General features: G+C 35.1%; 1 protein-coding gene across 3 annotated transcripts in view; it reads right to left on the bottom strand.

Moving 5' to 3' along the window:
* SCYL2 (SCY1 like pseudokinase 2) overlaps positions 1–15,218 on the bottom strand; it is a 58,963-nt gene that overhangs the window by 18,828 nt on the left and 24,917 nt on the right. For 2 of the 3 annotated variants that reach the window (XM_044384488.3, XM_026499825.4), the window contains exons 4-10: positions 14,012–14,156; positions 8,222–8,371; positions 6,412–6,633; positions 5,846–5,962; positions 4,544–4,669; positions 3,419–3,595; positions 1,115–1,237 (exon numbers count right to left, since the gene is read on the bottom strand). In XM_044384488.3, the coding sequence (XP_044240423.1) occupies positions 1,115–1,237; positions 3,419–3,595; positions 4,544–4,669; positions 5,846–5,962; positions 6,412–6,633; positions 8,222–8,371; positions 14,012–14,156 (1,060 nt within the window). The remainder of the gene's footprint in view (positions 1–1,114; positions 1,238–3,418; positions 3,596–4,543; positions 4,670–5,845; positions 5,963–6,411; positions 6,634–8,221; positions 8,372–14,011; positions 14,157–15,218) is intronic. The other variant, XM_057316330.1, reaches the window with a different exon arrangement.

The following is a 15,218-nucleotide window of genomic DNA, read 5'->3' on the forward strand; positions in this document are numbered from 1 at the left end:
CTCCCAACCCTGCAATCAAGAGTCAGTCACATGCTCTACTGACTGAGCCAGCCAGGCGCCCCGATATGAGGTTCACATCAGGCAAAAGACGGTTTTGGTCAATAACTTTTAAAAATTAAAGTTCTGGGGACACCTGGGTGGTTCAGTCGATTAAGCTTCTACTTTTGGCTCAGGTCATGATCCCAGGGTCCTGGGATGGAGTCCCGCATCGGGCTCCCTGCTCAGCGAGGAGCCTGCTTCTCCCTCTGCCTGCTGCTCCCCTTGCTTGTGCTTGCTCCCTCTCTCTCTGACAAATAAATAAATAAAATCTTTAAAAAAAACAATTAGAGTTCTGTTTTTCTTTACTAGAATTTCTATACTGGCAAAGAAACGTTAAACATAAAACCATTTATGCAGTGAGATGTTCTTAACATAAGTACTTATTTTCCAAAGTAAAAAATCAAAAAAATAAATTACACTTTTAACAATGATCCAAAATTTTTTTCCAGGCAGCCCTACAGAACCAAATTTTTAACAGCAAAGCCAAAGAACTTAAAGTTTGGCAAAGTACATGTTTTAACATCACCTTTCTGACACACAAGCATGACTATAAATGCATTAGGAATGGTCACACTAAGTTACTGTCTGGTTTTCTATCTACTTGCTACACGAATTACCTTAAATATAGAAGGAACGCTTAGAAGACTGAGTTAGCAAGCATAAAAGAAAATTTTGAGTATGGGAGTACCTACTTAATGTTTTTATAAGAAAAAGGCACATGTATCTGACATTTTCACTCCCATGTTAGTTACTCATTCAGGAAGAAGATATACTGATCCAAACTACAATAAATCAAATCTTCCAGAACAGAACATTTTTCATAAATAAAAGTAATGAATAATTTTACTTCATTAATATAGTTATTTGTCAATTGATTCTTTAAATTATTTGGGAGCAGACACATTTTAGTAACAGTATACAATCCAATTCAATGGATTAATATATATCACTATTGAGTTTTATAGAAAAGATTTTACAACTCAAACCCAAAATGTACTTCTTTCTTTTGTTTTAAAAATAAAAATTTTTTTAAAAATTAAAATCATTATTAAAGAAAAAAAATCAAATATTATACCTGGATCTGAATGGAAGGAGCCTCTAGCGCTCTGTAAACCATTGGTAGGACACTGTTCTTTATTTCATCAGGAGGAGTTTTGGTTAGTAGCAAATCCATTTTTTGTAAGAAAATTAACAAAATCTGTGTAAAAAAGAGAAACAATGTATGAAAATTTAGAATCTTCATAAGATTTCACATATGACAAAATTTAAAGTATCTTCAAAAGAGTAAGTTCTATATTTTGACACTCACCATGTTGCTAGCCTGAAGGCATGGAAGACAAAAACATACAAATCAAGTTTCTTACATTTCCAGAAGCACAATATTTAATATTTGCTCTCAATTTAAATATTTAAATTAAGACTAATTTCCTAACTCTCATACTTCTTTGGTAATGCATCACTCACCCATAATTACCACTATCTGGAAACCTACTGAATTGGGGGGGGAAGCCTGAAAATAGCAAAGTCAGAGATCCCAAAGTAGTAAATTCACTTGGCTTCTAAGTTTAAGAGTAGAAGAAAAGGTACAGAAATGAAAGGGATTCCATTCCCCTTTGTTTTATTTCTTAAATTTCACATATGAGTGAAACCATATGCTAATTGTCTTTCTCTGAATGACCTATTTCGCTTAGCATACCCTCCAGTTCCAGCCACATCGTTGCAAATGGTAAGATTTCATCCTTTTTGATGGCTGAGTAGTATTCCATTTTATATATATGTATACACATACATACATATATACACACATTTTCTTTATTCATTCGTCGACGGACATCTGAGCTCTTTCCATGGTTTGGCTATTGTGGACACTGCTGCTATAAACATTGAGGTGCAGGTGCCCCTTGGGATCACGATGTTTGTAGCCTTTGGGTAAATACCTAGTAGTGCAATAGCTGGGTCATAGGGTAGCGCTATTTTTAACTTCTTGAGGAACCTCCATACTGTTTTCTAGAGTGACTATACTAGCTTGCATTGCCACGAACTGTGGAAGAGGGTTCTCAGAGAGGGAGACAAGCCCTAAAAGACTATTAACTCTAGGAAACAAATTGAGGGCTGCTGGAGGGGGATGGGGCAACTGGGTGATGGGCATTAAGGAGGGCACTTGATGGAATGAGCACTGGGTGTTATATACAACTGATAAATAACTGAACTCTACATCTGAAACTAATGATACACTATATGTTAATTAACAGAATTTATTAAAATAAGATTTAAAAAAAAGAAATGAAAAGGATTGTCACAAAAAATTCTAGAAAGAAACATTTTCAATTGTCCCAGATCATTTGTTTTCTCACCTAACTGCCACACACCTACACTACAAGGAACAAACTGTGCCTTCTATTCACACAGAATACTGAGTGAACATGTGCCTCCACCACTTTGTCTCCTAACATCTTGACCACGTTTGGGAAACTCTGTTTCCCTCAGCTGCCCTTTCTTAGCCAAAGGAACTATTGCTTTACCACCACAGACTTCCTTTTGTTCCCCTCCTTTCAAAGGAAGGACCACAAATAGCCTGACATAAAACCATTAAATCAAGTAGTTGATGGTTTACTAATAAACCACTGCCATGTAGTGGCAGAAACATGTAATAATATTTACTATGTATCTAGAAATTTCATTTAATCTCAACAACCATTTTGTTTCAGAAATGAGCAAACAGAGGCTTTAAATGAGTAATGACTTGTTCAAGTCATACTTCTATTAAGGATGAAGATTAGATTCAAGCCCAAGTGTATAACCCTGCAGCTCTTAAATCCAAGACTACCTTGAGTCTGACAAATAAATATTATAATAGAGTCTACCTCAGAAACTAACTACATTTTCACTTACAATACACACACATATTACTTCTGCGGTGCTGTAAGCATTTTCCCTCTTCTGGTGAAACTATTTATTACCAGTAAAATAAAGAGAAACAACTGGATTAACTATCTACAAATTAAAGATCCTAAATAACAAAATAAACAAAAAGCAAATACTTAAAAGTGCAGAAGAAAAAGAAATACTTTTCCCAAACCTTTATCTTTTAATAAGGCCAATAAGCAGTATAACACATGCCAAATTTCTTACATTTTCTGAGATGGTAAGTTATGGAGAGTTATAGATACTTACTTGCAAAGTTTAATTATACTTTTAGGAATGGTTCACTTCAAACATATGCAAAACAGGTTCTGACTTATGGAAAAGAAAGTCACTTATACTTACCTCAATTTTTAAAAAGTTGCATATCCATTCCTTTAATCCTCAATGATAGTCATCATTAACTAACATCATTAAATAACAGCAGATAAATAGGAAAGAGCATCTATACACATACCTGGATTGGCTCCTGCTGTTTAAAGACAGGGCCAAGTTCAGGTAGAATTAATTTGACATATTCTTCTTTGGTGCATTCTTCGGCAATCAGTAGAACATTGGGCAAAACAAAAGGTACCATATCAGGGTTTACAAATTCTGAAGTCAAACAAGGCAAAATTCTCTGCACAATGACACGCTGAAAGGCAAAAATGTTTTCATAAAACTAAATTTAACTTTAGTCTTTAGTACAGTCTTAAATTACAGTCTTAAAGTTAGTCTTAAACCTCCAATTCCCTTGGGGAAGATGACCGTATAATTTATGGTTGAAATTGGGACATTTTTGAGAGTAAAATGGGGTGCTCCTGCTATGTCAGGACAAGAGGAATAACGCGAGAATGTTACAGATAAGGGACGTATGGTCACCATTCCTTTAGAAATCCTTCCCTCACTAGTCGTCACTAAGATGTTTCTCTTCTTCATTACTTATGATTCATACCACACAACTTAAACTTACTACTTAAACTTAATACTTCAACTTATATACTGTTCTGTATTGTTAATTCTTGTTTCATGCATGTTACACATACTCTAAGAATCTTGACAGCAAGAACAATATTTTATGTTCCCTTTTATCTCCATAGCATCTAAGTAAAGGGTTAGACAAACAGTCCATAATCAATGAGTATCTGACAGATTAAACACTGGAGATATTTTTGTAACCAGGAATCACAAGTTTTCAACCACTGACTTCTAAAGCATTCGCCAACATTTTTTAGACTATATTACACTCATGATTTAATAAGCCAGAGAGGGGAGTTAAAGGAGTCGGAGAGGCTAGTATCAATACAGATGCATCCCCTTAATTGCTGGTGAGGCGATGATCTCCACGATGACAGTTTATGGACTTCTCTTCTGACATTTCATGTCCAGGTGCTACCTTTCCATAGGTAGTATTCTTCTAATTTTTTATCTAATTTATTAAATTATTTTTGGACTCTGTGAAAAAGGTCCACTAAACTTTCAGCTTCAGTCTGCAGCCTTCTATAGTCATTTATGCCCCTAAGGCAAAGTTACATTTATTTCTCTGGAAGAGTTATTACAGTAAATAAAAAACCTGACTATAATAAAGAACTGAACAACAAACCTTGGGCAGTTTTGGTAGAACTTTTGGCAGTCCTTTGAAAAACTGTGATTTCTGAAGATTATCTCTTTGGAATAAGGTATCAAAATACTGCAGCGTTACTGCACCAACATCATCAAAGAAGGGAATCTAAAAAGAGGAAAATAAAATTATTTTGATAAATATTAAAGTACTTCTCATACCTGAAACTGCCATAATACAGTGAAAAAAAATTCAGAAACATTTAGCAAAATGTTTTTTGCTAGGTCACTTAATAGGTCACTTAATAATTGTAATTATAAAAATCAAAATAAGGAAGTAATAACCAAATTTCTTTTCAAGTTCAAATTTTCAGTCCCTACCTATAAAGTTAGCTGGGCAGTAACATTTTCTTTATCTAACTAGTAAATACTGAAAAATTAAGTAAAATATCTTGAAGGCAAAATGAGTACCATTTATCTATTAAAATCCACTTAATGAGTAAATTAGAGGGCCATGAATTCTTGTGTCCAGAATTTCTACACCTACGTGACTGTTAAGACTCTGATTATTTGAGTGAAGAGAAGGGCCATATGCACCCCAATGTTCATAGCAGCATTGTCCACAATAGCTAAATCGTGGAAGGAGCCAAGATGCCCTTCAACAGATGAATGGATTAAGAAGCTGTGGTCCATATATACAATGGAATATTACTCAGTTATCAGAAAGAATGAATTCTCAACATTTGCTGCAACATGGACGGCACTGGAGGAGATAATGCTAAGTGAAATAAGTCAAGCAGAGAAAGACAATTATCATATGATTTCTCTCATCTATGGAACATAAGAACTAGGATGATCGGTAGGGGAAGAAAGGGATAAAGAAAGGGGGGGTAATCAGAAGGGGGAATGAAACATGAGAGACTATGGACTATGAGAAACAAACTGAGGGCCTCAGAGGGGAGGGGGGTGGGGGACTGGGATAGACCAGTGATGGGTAGTAAGGAGGGCACGTATTGCATGGTGCATTGGGTGTTATACGCAACTAATGAAGCATCGAACTTTACATCGGAATCCGGGAATGTACTGTATGGTGACTAACACAATATAATAAAAAATCATTTAAAAAAAAAAAGACTCTGATTATTTGAAATCTTAATTTTATATGAGAGCATTTACATACATAAATTATTTAACTGTTTAAGATTAAAAGAAGCTGAATATTTAACACATTCAAGGATAGAGATGCTATTTGGGGACTCCATCTGATTAAATCTTGCTTTAGAAGAACTTAATCTACTTTAACTCATTGTCCCTCCACCTAAGGCAGGAACTCATGTGTACTTACCTTTGTCATTTGATCTGCATCTGGTCTTACAGTTGGAGTGACATTTAACAGTAGTTTTACATGTTCACGGACTTCCTCAGGTATGTTTGAAAGTGAACTAGATCCTAAACGACTCAACTATATTTAAAGAAGTGATAATATTAAATATGAACATAAAATATTCAAAAAGACAATGCATTTATAGTCAATAGTCTATTTAAAAAACCTTTTTGAAATTTACTCAAAAATATATGTTAGAATGAACAAACTGCTAATTCTACTGTGGCAAGATAATTAAGACACTTATCTTCAACACCCGAAATTGCTTCTAACACTGAAACAAATGCCCAGCATTTTAGATCATATTTCAGTATTCACTCTAGTAAATAAATGCCACGATTAAAGTTGTGGTAACAAGCTTTAATCCTCATTATTTACAGAACTACTTTTGTTAAGTCAATTTTATGCAAACTTGAAATATGAGACATTATCTCATTTTAGAGAATTTTCTGAACACATTTTTTTTAAATCAAAGAAACATTTAATACTTTTAATGCAAGCAATTATTTATATATAAGGTAAATTACCTGATCCAACTGCCTACTAAAACTCTTATAAATATCTTGCTTGTTAACTTCAAATATGGGTTTCCCTTTATTAAATACAGCATACATGACAGTTCCTAGTGAGTACATATCACTGGCTGTTTCACAGCTCACAGAAAGTATGTATTCAGGAGCCAAATATTCAGGATTTGGAAGACACAATGATGGTAAATTTGGGTCCCACTCTTTACAAGGAAACTTAGGCTATAAGAAAACAGAAAAGAGTTTATATAGATTAAATATTTCAAATTAAAGTAAAAAACACTATCAAGCAGTAGCAACCTAGTTTTAAATTCATACTCAGTCATGCAAGTAAAAATATCATCACCACCTTCAATCCTGAAGTTCCAAATTCTCAAATATGGAAAGGGCACTAAACAAACTAAGAGATATGAATAAGAACTCTTGCAACCTGGGTGCCTGGGTGGCTCAGTCAGTTGAGCGTCTGACTCTTGATTTTGGCTCAGGTCGTGATCTCAGGGTCCTGAGTCAAGCACCACAATGGGTTCCGTGCTGGCCATAGAGCCTGCTTGGGATTGATTCTCTCCCTCTCCCTCTGCCTCTGCCCTTGCCCTCCTGCTCACTCACTCTCTCTCAAAATAAATAAATAAAATATTAAAAAAAAAAAAAGAACTCTTACCACCTTCAAATTATTAGAGCTCTCTCCCAGAAGACAAATTATCACTCTAAGATGCAGTATGAATATGAAAAGGTATAGCCTATGTTCTATGATACACAGGCTTCAAGTCTTATGGACTCAGATTATTATTTGGAACCTTGTTCTTTCACTAACTGATTTAGTGGATTAACTGATTTAGTTAATAGGTTCAAAAGGTTGTTGTAAGATTAAACAAATATATGGGAAAAAATGGACCTAACACATTGTCAAGCAATACTCTTTCTGCTTCCCTTAAAAGTATTTACTTAAATTACAAATCTATTTTAGGTCAAATCATGGCGCTTTTAACAACTACATATATACAAAATATGCCCCTCCCTCTCTCTATATTAAAAAAATTTGAAATATTGCATTTTTTTCCTAAGTATAAATAGGTAGATAACAGTAATCACTACGTAACAGGTGCTTTGGAACCAGAGAGAACATGTTCAAATTCCACCTCTACCACTTAACCACCTGCCTAAACTTAGGTACATTATTTTATTCTATGAGCCTAACTTACCCATCTGTATTATTCCCATATCGCACAGACTGTGGTAAGGATTAAATAAGTAAACACATTAAAAAGTTCTTTGTTAGAAAAGTACTTCAATAAATGTTAGCTCTTATTATCACTGATACTGTTATCATGCTCCCTTAAAGAAGATTCTGTGGTCTAATGTTGGGAAAACACTGTTAGAGATTCACAATGTTTGTTAGTATATTTGATATCAGGAGGAAAAAAGCCTCCTTAACCCAACAGTTCTCAAATTTGTTTAACTCTAGCATCCTTTACTCAAGTAACACTACTGTGGAATTAACGAGCTGAAGAATATCTTAGGTAAAATGAACATGAGAAATTTTCTATAAAGCTGTACATTTAAACAAACGTTGTACCACGTAGCCTATTTCTACACATTTATCAGACTTGCAAATTCTCCAGTCCAATCTGGATGCATCACAAATTTCCACAGCTTTAAAAATACTAGAAGACTGGGGCACCTGGCTGGCTCAGTCGGCAGAGCATGCAACTCTTGATCTCATGTTTGTGAGTTCAAGCCCCACGTTGGCTGTAGAGATTACTTAAAATCTTAAAAAAAAAAAAAAAATTACAAGACTTAAAACCTTCATTACCTCTTGTTCAGAAGGATTGGTTGATGATACACAAAAATCAAAGCCCATTATTTTCCAGGCTCCACTTTTATTCAAAATTATATTTTCAGGTGTAATATTTCCATGGACCATTTTCACACTGCTATGCAAAAATGACAATCCTTCAGAAACCTGTAAATGGGGGGGGGGGGAGACACTTTGACATTAAACAAAACTCCTTTCAATTACAATAATAAAATATCTCTTAAAAATCATAATTGTTGGGGCGCCTGGGTGGCTCAGTCAGTTAAGTGTCTGCCTTCGGCTCAGGTCATGATCCCAGCATCCTGGGATCGAGCCCTGTGTCAGGCTCTCTGCTACGCCAGGAGCCTGCTTCTCCCTCTGCCCCTTCCCCTGGTTGTGCGTGCGCTCTCTCTCTCTCTTTGTGTCAAATGAATAAATAAAATATTTTTAAAAAATCGTAATCGCTGTTTCTCCCAATAAAAGATTTTTTTACATGTCAGGGAACAATTAATTTTCATCATGAATGCAGAGTAGATACTCTCAGTTGCCACAACAATCCAAGCATTAGTGGGAAAAACCCAGTTAAAAAACCAGACTACAACTCTTTATTAAAGTTCCTTTCCATATGCATATAAGCAAAATCGAAGATAATTTAAAACCACTTTTCTACCCAAATTTATTCAGTTTCTGTGTTTGAAACGTGAAAGAATCTTCAATTCCCAAGTTACAGATAGTAAATATCAAGGGACTCTTTGTCAAGTTGATTCATATTCGTAACAGTTTTATATATTTACACTTCATATTGAAATTCAGTTTTTCTAAATCGTACTATGCTCAGTTTTCATATATTAATTGATGTTCATGCATTCTCAAATTGGATTAATATTTGGTAATTTTTATATCTGTACCTGAGACTATCATGGAATTTGTTAACCAAAAATGAAGACCGATTTCTGTTTCCAGGAGTAGATTTTGGCAAACTAACACTCCCTGACTTCCAGGACACCACTCTCCCAGGCTTTCCCCCAACTCCACTGGTCACTGCTTTTCAGTCTATTGATTCTGCTGGTTCCTCCTCAGTACCCCAACCTCCTGGACTCGGTGTGTGGACAGCTGAAGTTTCCATCTACTCTTTCTCAGTGTTCTCAGAGGTTGACTGTTCCCAAATTATCTCCAGGCTGGGCCTCTTCTAAAGTCCAGACTTGATTATCTGACTGCCTTCTTGACTTCTCTCCCCTTGAATGTTTTATAAGCATCTCATTCTTAGAAGAATCAAAAACTGAGCTTCCCCTACAATTCAGTTCTTTTCTCCTGTGGTCTTTTCCCCATATCAGTTAATGGCCACTTCACTTTTCCATTTTTCAAAAACCTTTGAGTTATCCTGCACTACTCTATTTTTTCTTATGTAACAAAGCCATCTGCAAATTCCAATACCTTCACCATCAAAATGATGAAATCTGATCCTGTCTTACCACCTTCCCGACCCTGGACCATCCTCACCTCTGGCCTGTACAACTATAGCAGCCACCTACTTCACCTCTTTGTTTCTGCTCATCCCCTTCTACATAATTTAATTCTCAATAAGCAGCTACCAGATCATGTCACTTTCCTGCTCAAAGCCTTCCAGAAGCCTTTCCTTTCTCTCAGAGTAAAATTCAAAGTATTTCTCTGGCTTTCACGGCCTAACAGGACTTAACCACTCATTAACTCCCTGACCTTGTCTCCTCCTACTCATCTTACTAACTCCTTTCCACCACTCCAGGTATTTCACTATTCCTTGAACAAGTCATGCATGATTCTGTTTCAGGGACTTTGCACTTGCTGTTTTTTCTGCCTCGACCATTCTTTCCCTAGGTATCTAGATGGTTCACTTCTTTGCTTTTTTTCAGATCTTTACTCACATGTCCCCTTTTCAGTTACAGATTTCCTGACTACCCCATTCAAAAGTGCAACCTTTTCCTCCCCATCCAAACTACCTTTCTTCCTCCTCCCCTTATTTTCTCCACATGCATTTATCATAATCTAATATGCTATATATTTACTTATTTTATTGTCTTTCTTCCCCCATAAGAATATAAATTCTAAAAGGCAGGATTTTGTGTCCGTTTCTTCCCCTGGCCTATCTTCAGCATCCAGAACTGTGCCAGACATGCTATCCAATAAATATACGCTTAATGAATGGATATGAGAATAAATTCTCTCTAAAAAAAAACACACACACACACACAAAACACAAAACCTTACAGTTTCAACATCAAGTTAAGTCAACAGTGAAGAATGTAAAGAGTACTGTTTTGGAAAATATCTGGATTCCTGTCCCAACTTTATTACTTACTAGCCTTGCAACTTTGAGCAAGGCAACTGAACCCATGTAGGTCCCAGCTGGTGAATTACTTCAAACGATGGTATATTAACCTCTTAATAAATGTGGGAAATCATATTAGATTCCACACCACTTCCAATTCCCATCCCCATAGTCAGTCAAAAGGGCCTATTTTAACCGCATAACTTCATTCCATCCCTCTAATACTTCCTATGATTTTTGAGCAAGACTTTTTAACTATCATTAACTATTTTTACATGCAGGCACTATGCTAAGTACTTATAAATTTACACATTTGATTCCAAAAATAACCCTACATAGTAGTGATTATTTCTCATACATTTCCCCTATGCCCAAGTTCCACTCTTCTAGAATGACACTTCTAAAATGCATATCAGACCAGGTCATTTACTCTGCTTAAAACCCTCCAGTGTTCTTTTTCTATCTTTCCAGTTTCATTTTTCACCACACCTTGAGATGCAATGTGCTACTTCTAACTGCCTGAATATTTATCCTCAGTGACTAGTATAATAAGCAATTAGGGGCTTAATATTTCTCAAATGAATGTTCTCCAGTTCTAACACACTGGAACCTATGAAATTCATGTAAGATCTGCCTTTTTAAAAAGCTTATTCTGCAAATATAATTTATAAAATACACAAAGTTTTTCAAATCTAGAAAAGTCAAATGATTTTTGACAAAGGTACCAACACCATTCAATGGGGAAAGGATGGAAGTTTTAACAAAGGGTGCTGAGAAAATTGGACATCCATAGGCAAAACAATGAGGTTGGACCCTTACCTTAAACCATACGTAAAAATCAATTCAAATCAAACGCCTAAATATAAGCCTAAAACTATAAAACTCTTAGGAGAAAACATAGAGGAAAGCTTCATGACACTGGATATGGCAAAGACTTCTTAGATATGACACCAAATGCACAGGCAACAAAAGAAAAAATAAATTGGATATATCAAAATAAAAACTTCTATTCATCAAAGGACAAAATCAACAGAGTGAAAAGGCAATCCACAGAATGGGAGAAAATATTTGCCAATCATATATCTGATTATATATTGAGGTTAATATCTGGACTATATAATAAACACCTACAATTCAACAACAACAAACAAACAACCTGATTAAAAGACGGTCAAAGGACTTGCATAGATATTTTTTCAAAGAAGATATACAAATGGACAAGAAGTACATGAAAATATGCTTAAATTCACTAACTCCTAAAATGCAAATCAAAACCACAACGATCTACCACCTCAACCCCATTAGGATGGCTACTATCAAAAACTAGAAAATAATAAATGTTGGTGAGGACAAGAAGAAATTAGAACTCTGTGCTGCATTACTGGTATAAATATAAAATGGGATAGCCACTATGGAAAAAAGTACACTAGTTCCTCAAAAAATAAAAAATAGAATTACTATATGATCCAGCAATTCCACTTCTGGGTACATCCCCAAAATAACTAAAAGCAGGATCTTGAAGAGACACTTCTACACCCATGTTCAGAGCAGTTATTACTCACAAGAGCCAAGATCTGGAAGCAACCCAAGTGTCCACAGACAAATGAATAAACATAACGTGGTAAATACATGCAATGGATTATTCAGCCTTAAAAAGGAAATTCTGACACATGCTACAACATGGATAAACCTCAAGAACATCATAATAAGTGAAATAAACCACAAAAGGAAAAATAACATATGATTCCACTTATATGAGGCACCTAAAGTAGTCAAATCATAGAGAATCAAAGTAGAATGGTTGCCAGGGGCTGGGGAGTGGTGAGGATGGGTATGGAGAGTTATTGTTTAATGGATACAGCTTCAGTTTTGCAAGGTGAGAAGAGTTCTGGAGATGGATGGTGGTATGGCTGCACAACAATATAAATGTACTGAACGCCCCTGAACTGTACACTCAAAAATGGTAAGATGGTAAATTTTATGTTATGCATATTTTACCACAATTTAAAATATATATACTGTTAAAAGAATAAGATAAACCAGACACTAGGAGAAAATATTTGTAAATCATGTATCTGACATAAGATTTGTGTCCACAGTATACAAAGAAATCTCAAAATTTAATAATAAAAAACAACCCATCCAAAAAATGGGGAAAAGAGCTGAACAGATATTTCACCAAAAAAATATTCAAGTATATGAAAAGGTGTTCAACATCATTCTTCATCAGGGAAATGCAAATTAAAACTCCAACAAAATAACACTGCATACCAATTAGAATAGCTAAAATTAAAAAGACCAACCATACCAACTTTTGGCAAATATGTGGAAAAAACAGAACTCTCAGACATTGCAATAGGAATGTAAAATGGTATTACCGCTTTAGAAAAGTTTGTTGTTTCCAAAGAACCAAAATATATACATGCCATTTGATCTAGCCATTCCACTCCTAGGTATTTAACCAAGAGAAATTAAACCATGTGTATATACAAAAACTCATACATGAGTGTTCACGGCAGCCGTACTTGCAACAACCCCAAACTAGAAACACCCCAAATGATCAACAGATTACGGATAAACAAACTACGGTATATCCATATAATGGACTATAATTCAGCAATAAAAAAAAGGATTGATACACACAATATGGATGAATCTCAAAAGAATTAAGTGAAAGAAGTCAGTAAGAAAAACAGTATATTTTGCATGACTCTAATTATAAAATTGTAGAAAATACAAACCAATTCATAGTGACAGAAAGCAGGTCAGTGGTTTCCTGGGACAAGAGATATAAAGATGGAAAGCAAGAAGTAGGAAGGAGGGATTACAGTGAGTATAAAAAACACCTGAGGGGGGTCATGAATATTTGCATTATTCTGATTATAGTGATGGTTTCACCAGTATACATGTCAAATTTATAAAATCATATCGTATTTCGAATATGTGAGGTTTATTGTATGCCAATTAATAAAGCTGTTAAAAAATAGTAAATAAAATGATCTCTGTCTCCAAGGAACTAAAAACCCACTGTATAAATTTACTCTATAGATCCAAGGATATTTTGGTAGGCAGGGAAAGGAAAAGTGGACATATATGAAAAGTCTAATAAGATCTCTTGATACCTATTAAATAATTAAATAAAATTAAATAAAAGATGTGACTTTTAATTTTTATTAAATACTTCAGTACTTCAACTAAATATTTTGTTTATGAAATGCATTCACAAGGTTTAGCACTCAAAAAAATCAAAAGGGAACCAACCCATCAACCAGTCAATAAGTACCCTTCTACAAAAGTTACCAATGTTTGTTTCATAAATTTAAAATATAATTTAAACCTAACAATAAACTGTAGAAAAACTGCAGAACATAAAAATAATTTTTAAATTACTGAGAGGATCCAAAGGTTTACATAACGCAGTTGATATTGCTAAGAAGTTTTAAATAGCCAAAAACAATTTGGAAGGATAAAACTCTTTACAGATGATGAATAAAAATACATACCTGAAGCAAACCATATTTAGTTTCTACATCATAAAGGTTATAATCCTTAATGTCTGGTGATACAGGGGAAGGTAGATTTTCCCAGTTACCTAAAACATTGGCTAAACTGGCAAAAACCGGTTCTGTACAAAATGCCAAGCAATCCCTGTTTTAAAATAGAAAAAGAGTTATATACTATCATTTTTTCTCCACATTATCAAAGTCAAATATACATAAAATATTAGTGGTCAACAAGAAGGTAGACTTAGATTTGTTTTCAGCATTCATATAACATTTAAGCCACCATTTTCAGAATACGCTCAAAGGAACCTGCAGATTTCCCAGACCCCTCTGGAGCAAAAGGAGTCAGAAAGAGACACAGAGCACGCTCCAGGTCCCCTGTAACTACTTCAATCAGAGCAGCTTTGCTTTTACCCTATTTTAGATATAATTTTAAAAGGTGTTGGGGGCGCCTGGGTGGCGCAGTCATTAAGCGTCTGCCTTCAGCTCAGGGCGTGATCCCGGAGTTCTGGGATCGAGCCCCATATCGGGCTTCTCCACTAGGAGCCTGCTTCTTCCTCTCCTGCTCCCCCTGCTTGTGTTCCCTCTCTCGCTGGCTGGCTCTCTCTGTCAAATAAATAAATAAAATCTTTAAAAAAAAAAAAAGGTGTCACAATTTTTAAATTTTTAAGTTACTGCTCTTTGATGTTTAAGAATATTTAGAAATTTAGAAAATGTTAGATATTAACATTCAGTAGGCTTTATGGAGTAATCATAAAGAGCTCAGGCTTTGAAGACAAATACCCAACTTCAAGTCCCAGCATCCCTACTCCCTGACTAGGTGACTTGGACACCTCGGCTCTGAGCCTCACTTTGTCCATTTGTAAAATGGTGATAAAAAAAACCAACTTAAAGGGTTACTGTGAAGATCAAAGGAGATAATGAATGTAAAGCACATAGCAGAGTCACTAGCATGTAAACTTAATAGATCTTTACTACTGCTATTATAATTACCAAGTGTTTGACATTCAAGTCCTAACATTTTATGCCTTGGGCTTATTTAGGCTCTGGCAATGAAGAACTACATACACGGTACTGTGGTAACAAAGCCAGACCAAGCCTCTGCACCTGGACTGTAACTGTTTAATGGCAAGTACACATTTTGCTGTTTCATCTGTCCACTATACCTGTGTAACTTTTCTTTCACCCTGAACCCATTTTTCAAATG

Source organism: Ursus arctos, unplaced genomic scaffold (assembly GCF_023065955.2).
Source record: "Ursus arctos isolate Adak ecotype North America unplaced genomic scaffold, UrsArc2.0 scaffold_21, whole genome shotgun sequence".
In the NCBI taxonomy this organism is placed as follows: domain Eukaryota; kingdom Metazoa; phylum Chordata; class Mammalia; order Carnivora; family Ursidae; genus Ursus; species Ursus arctos.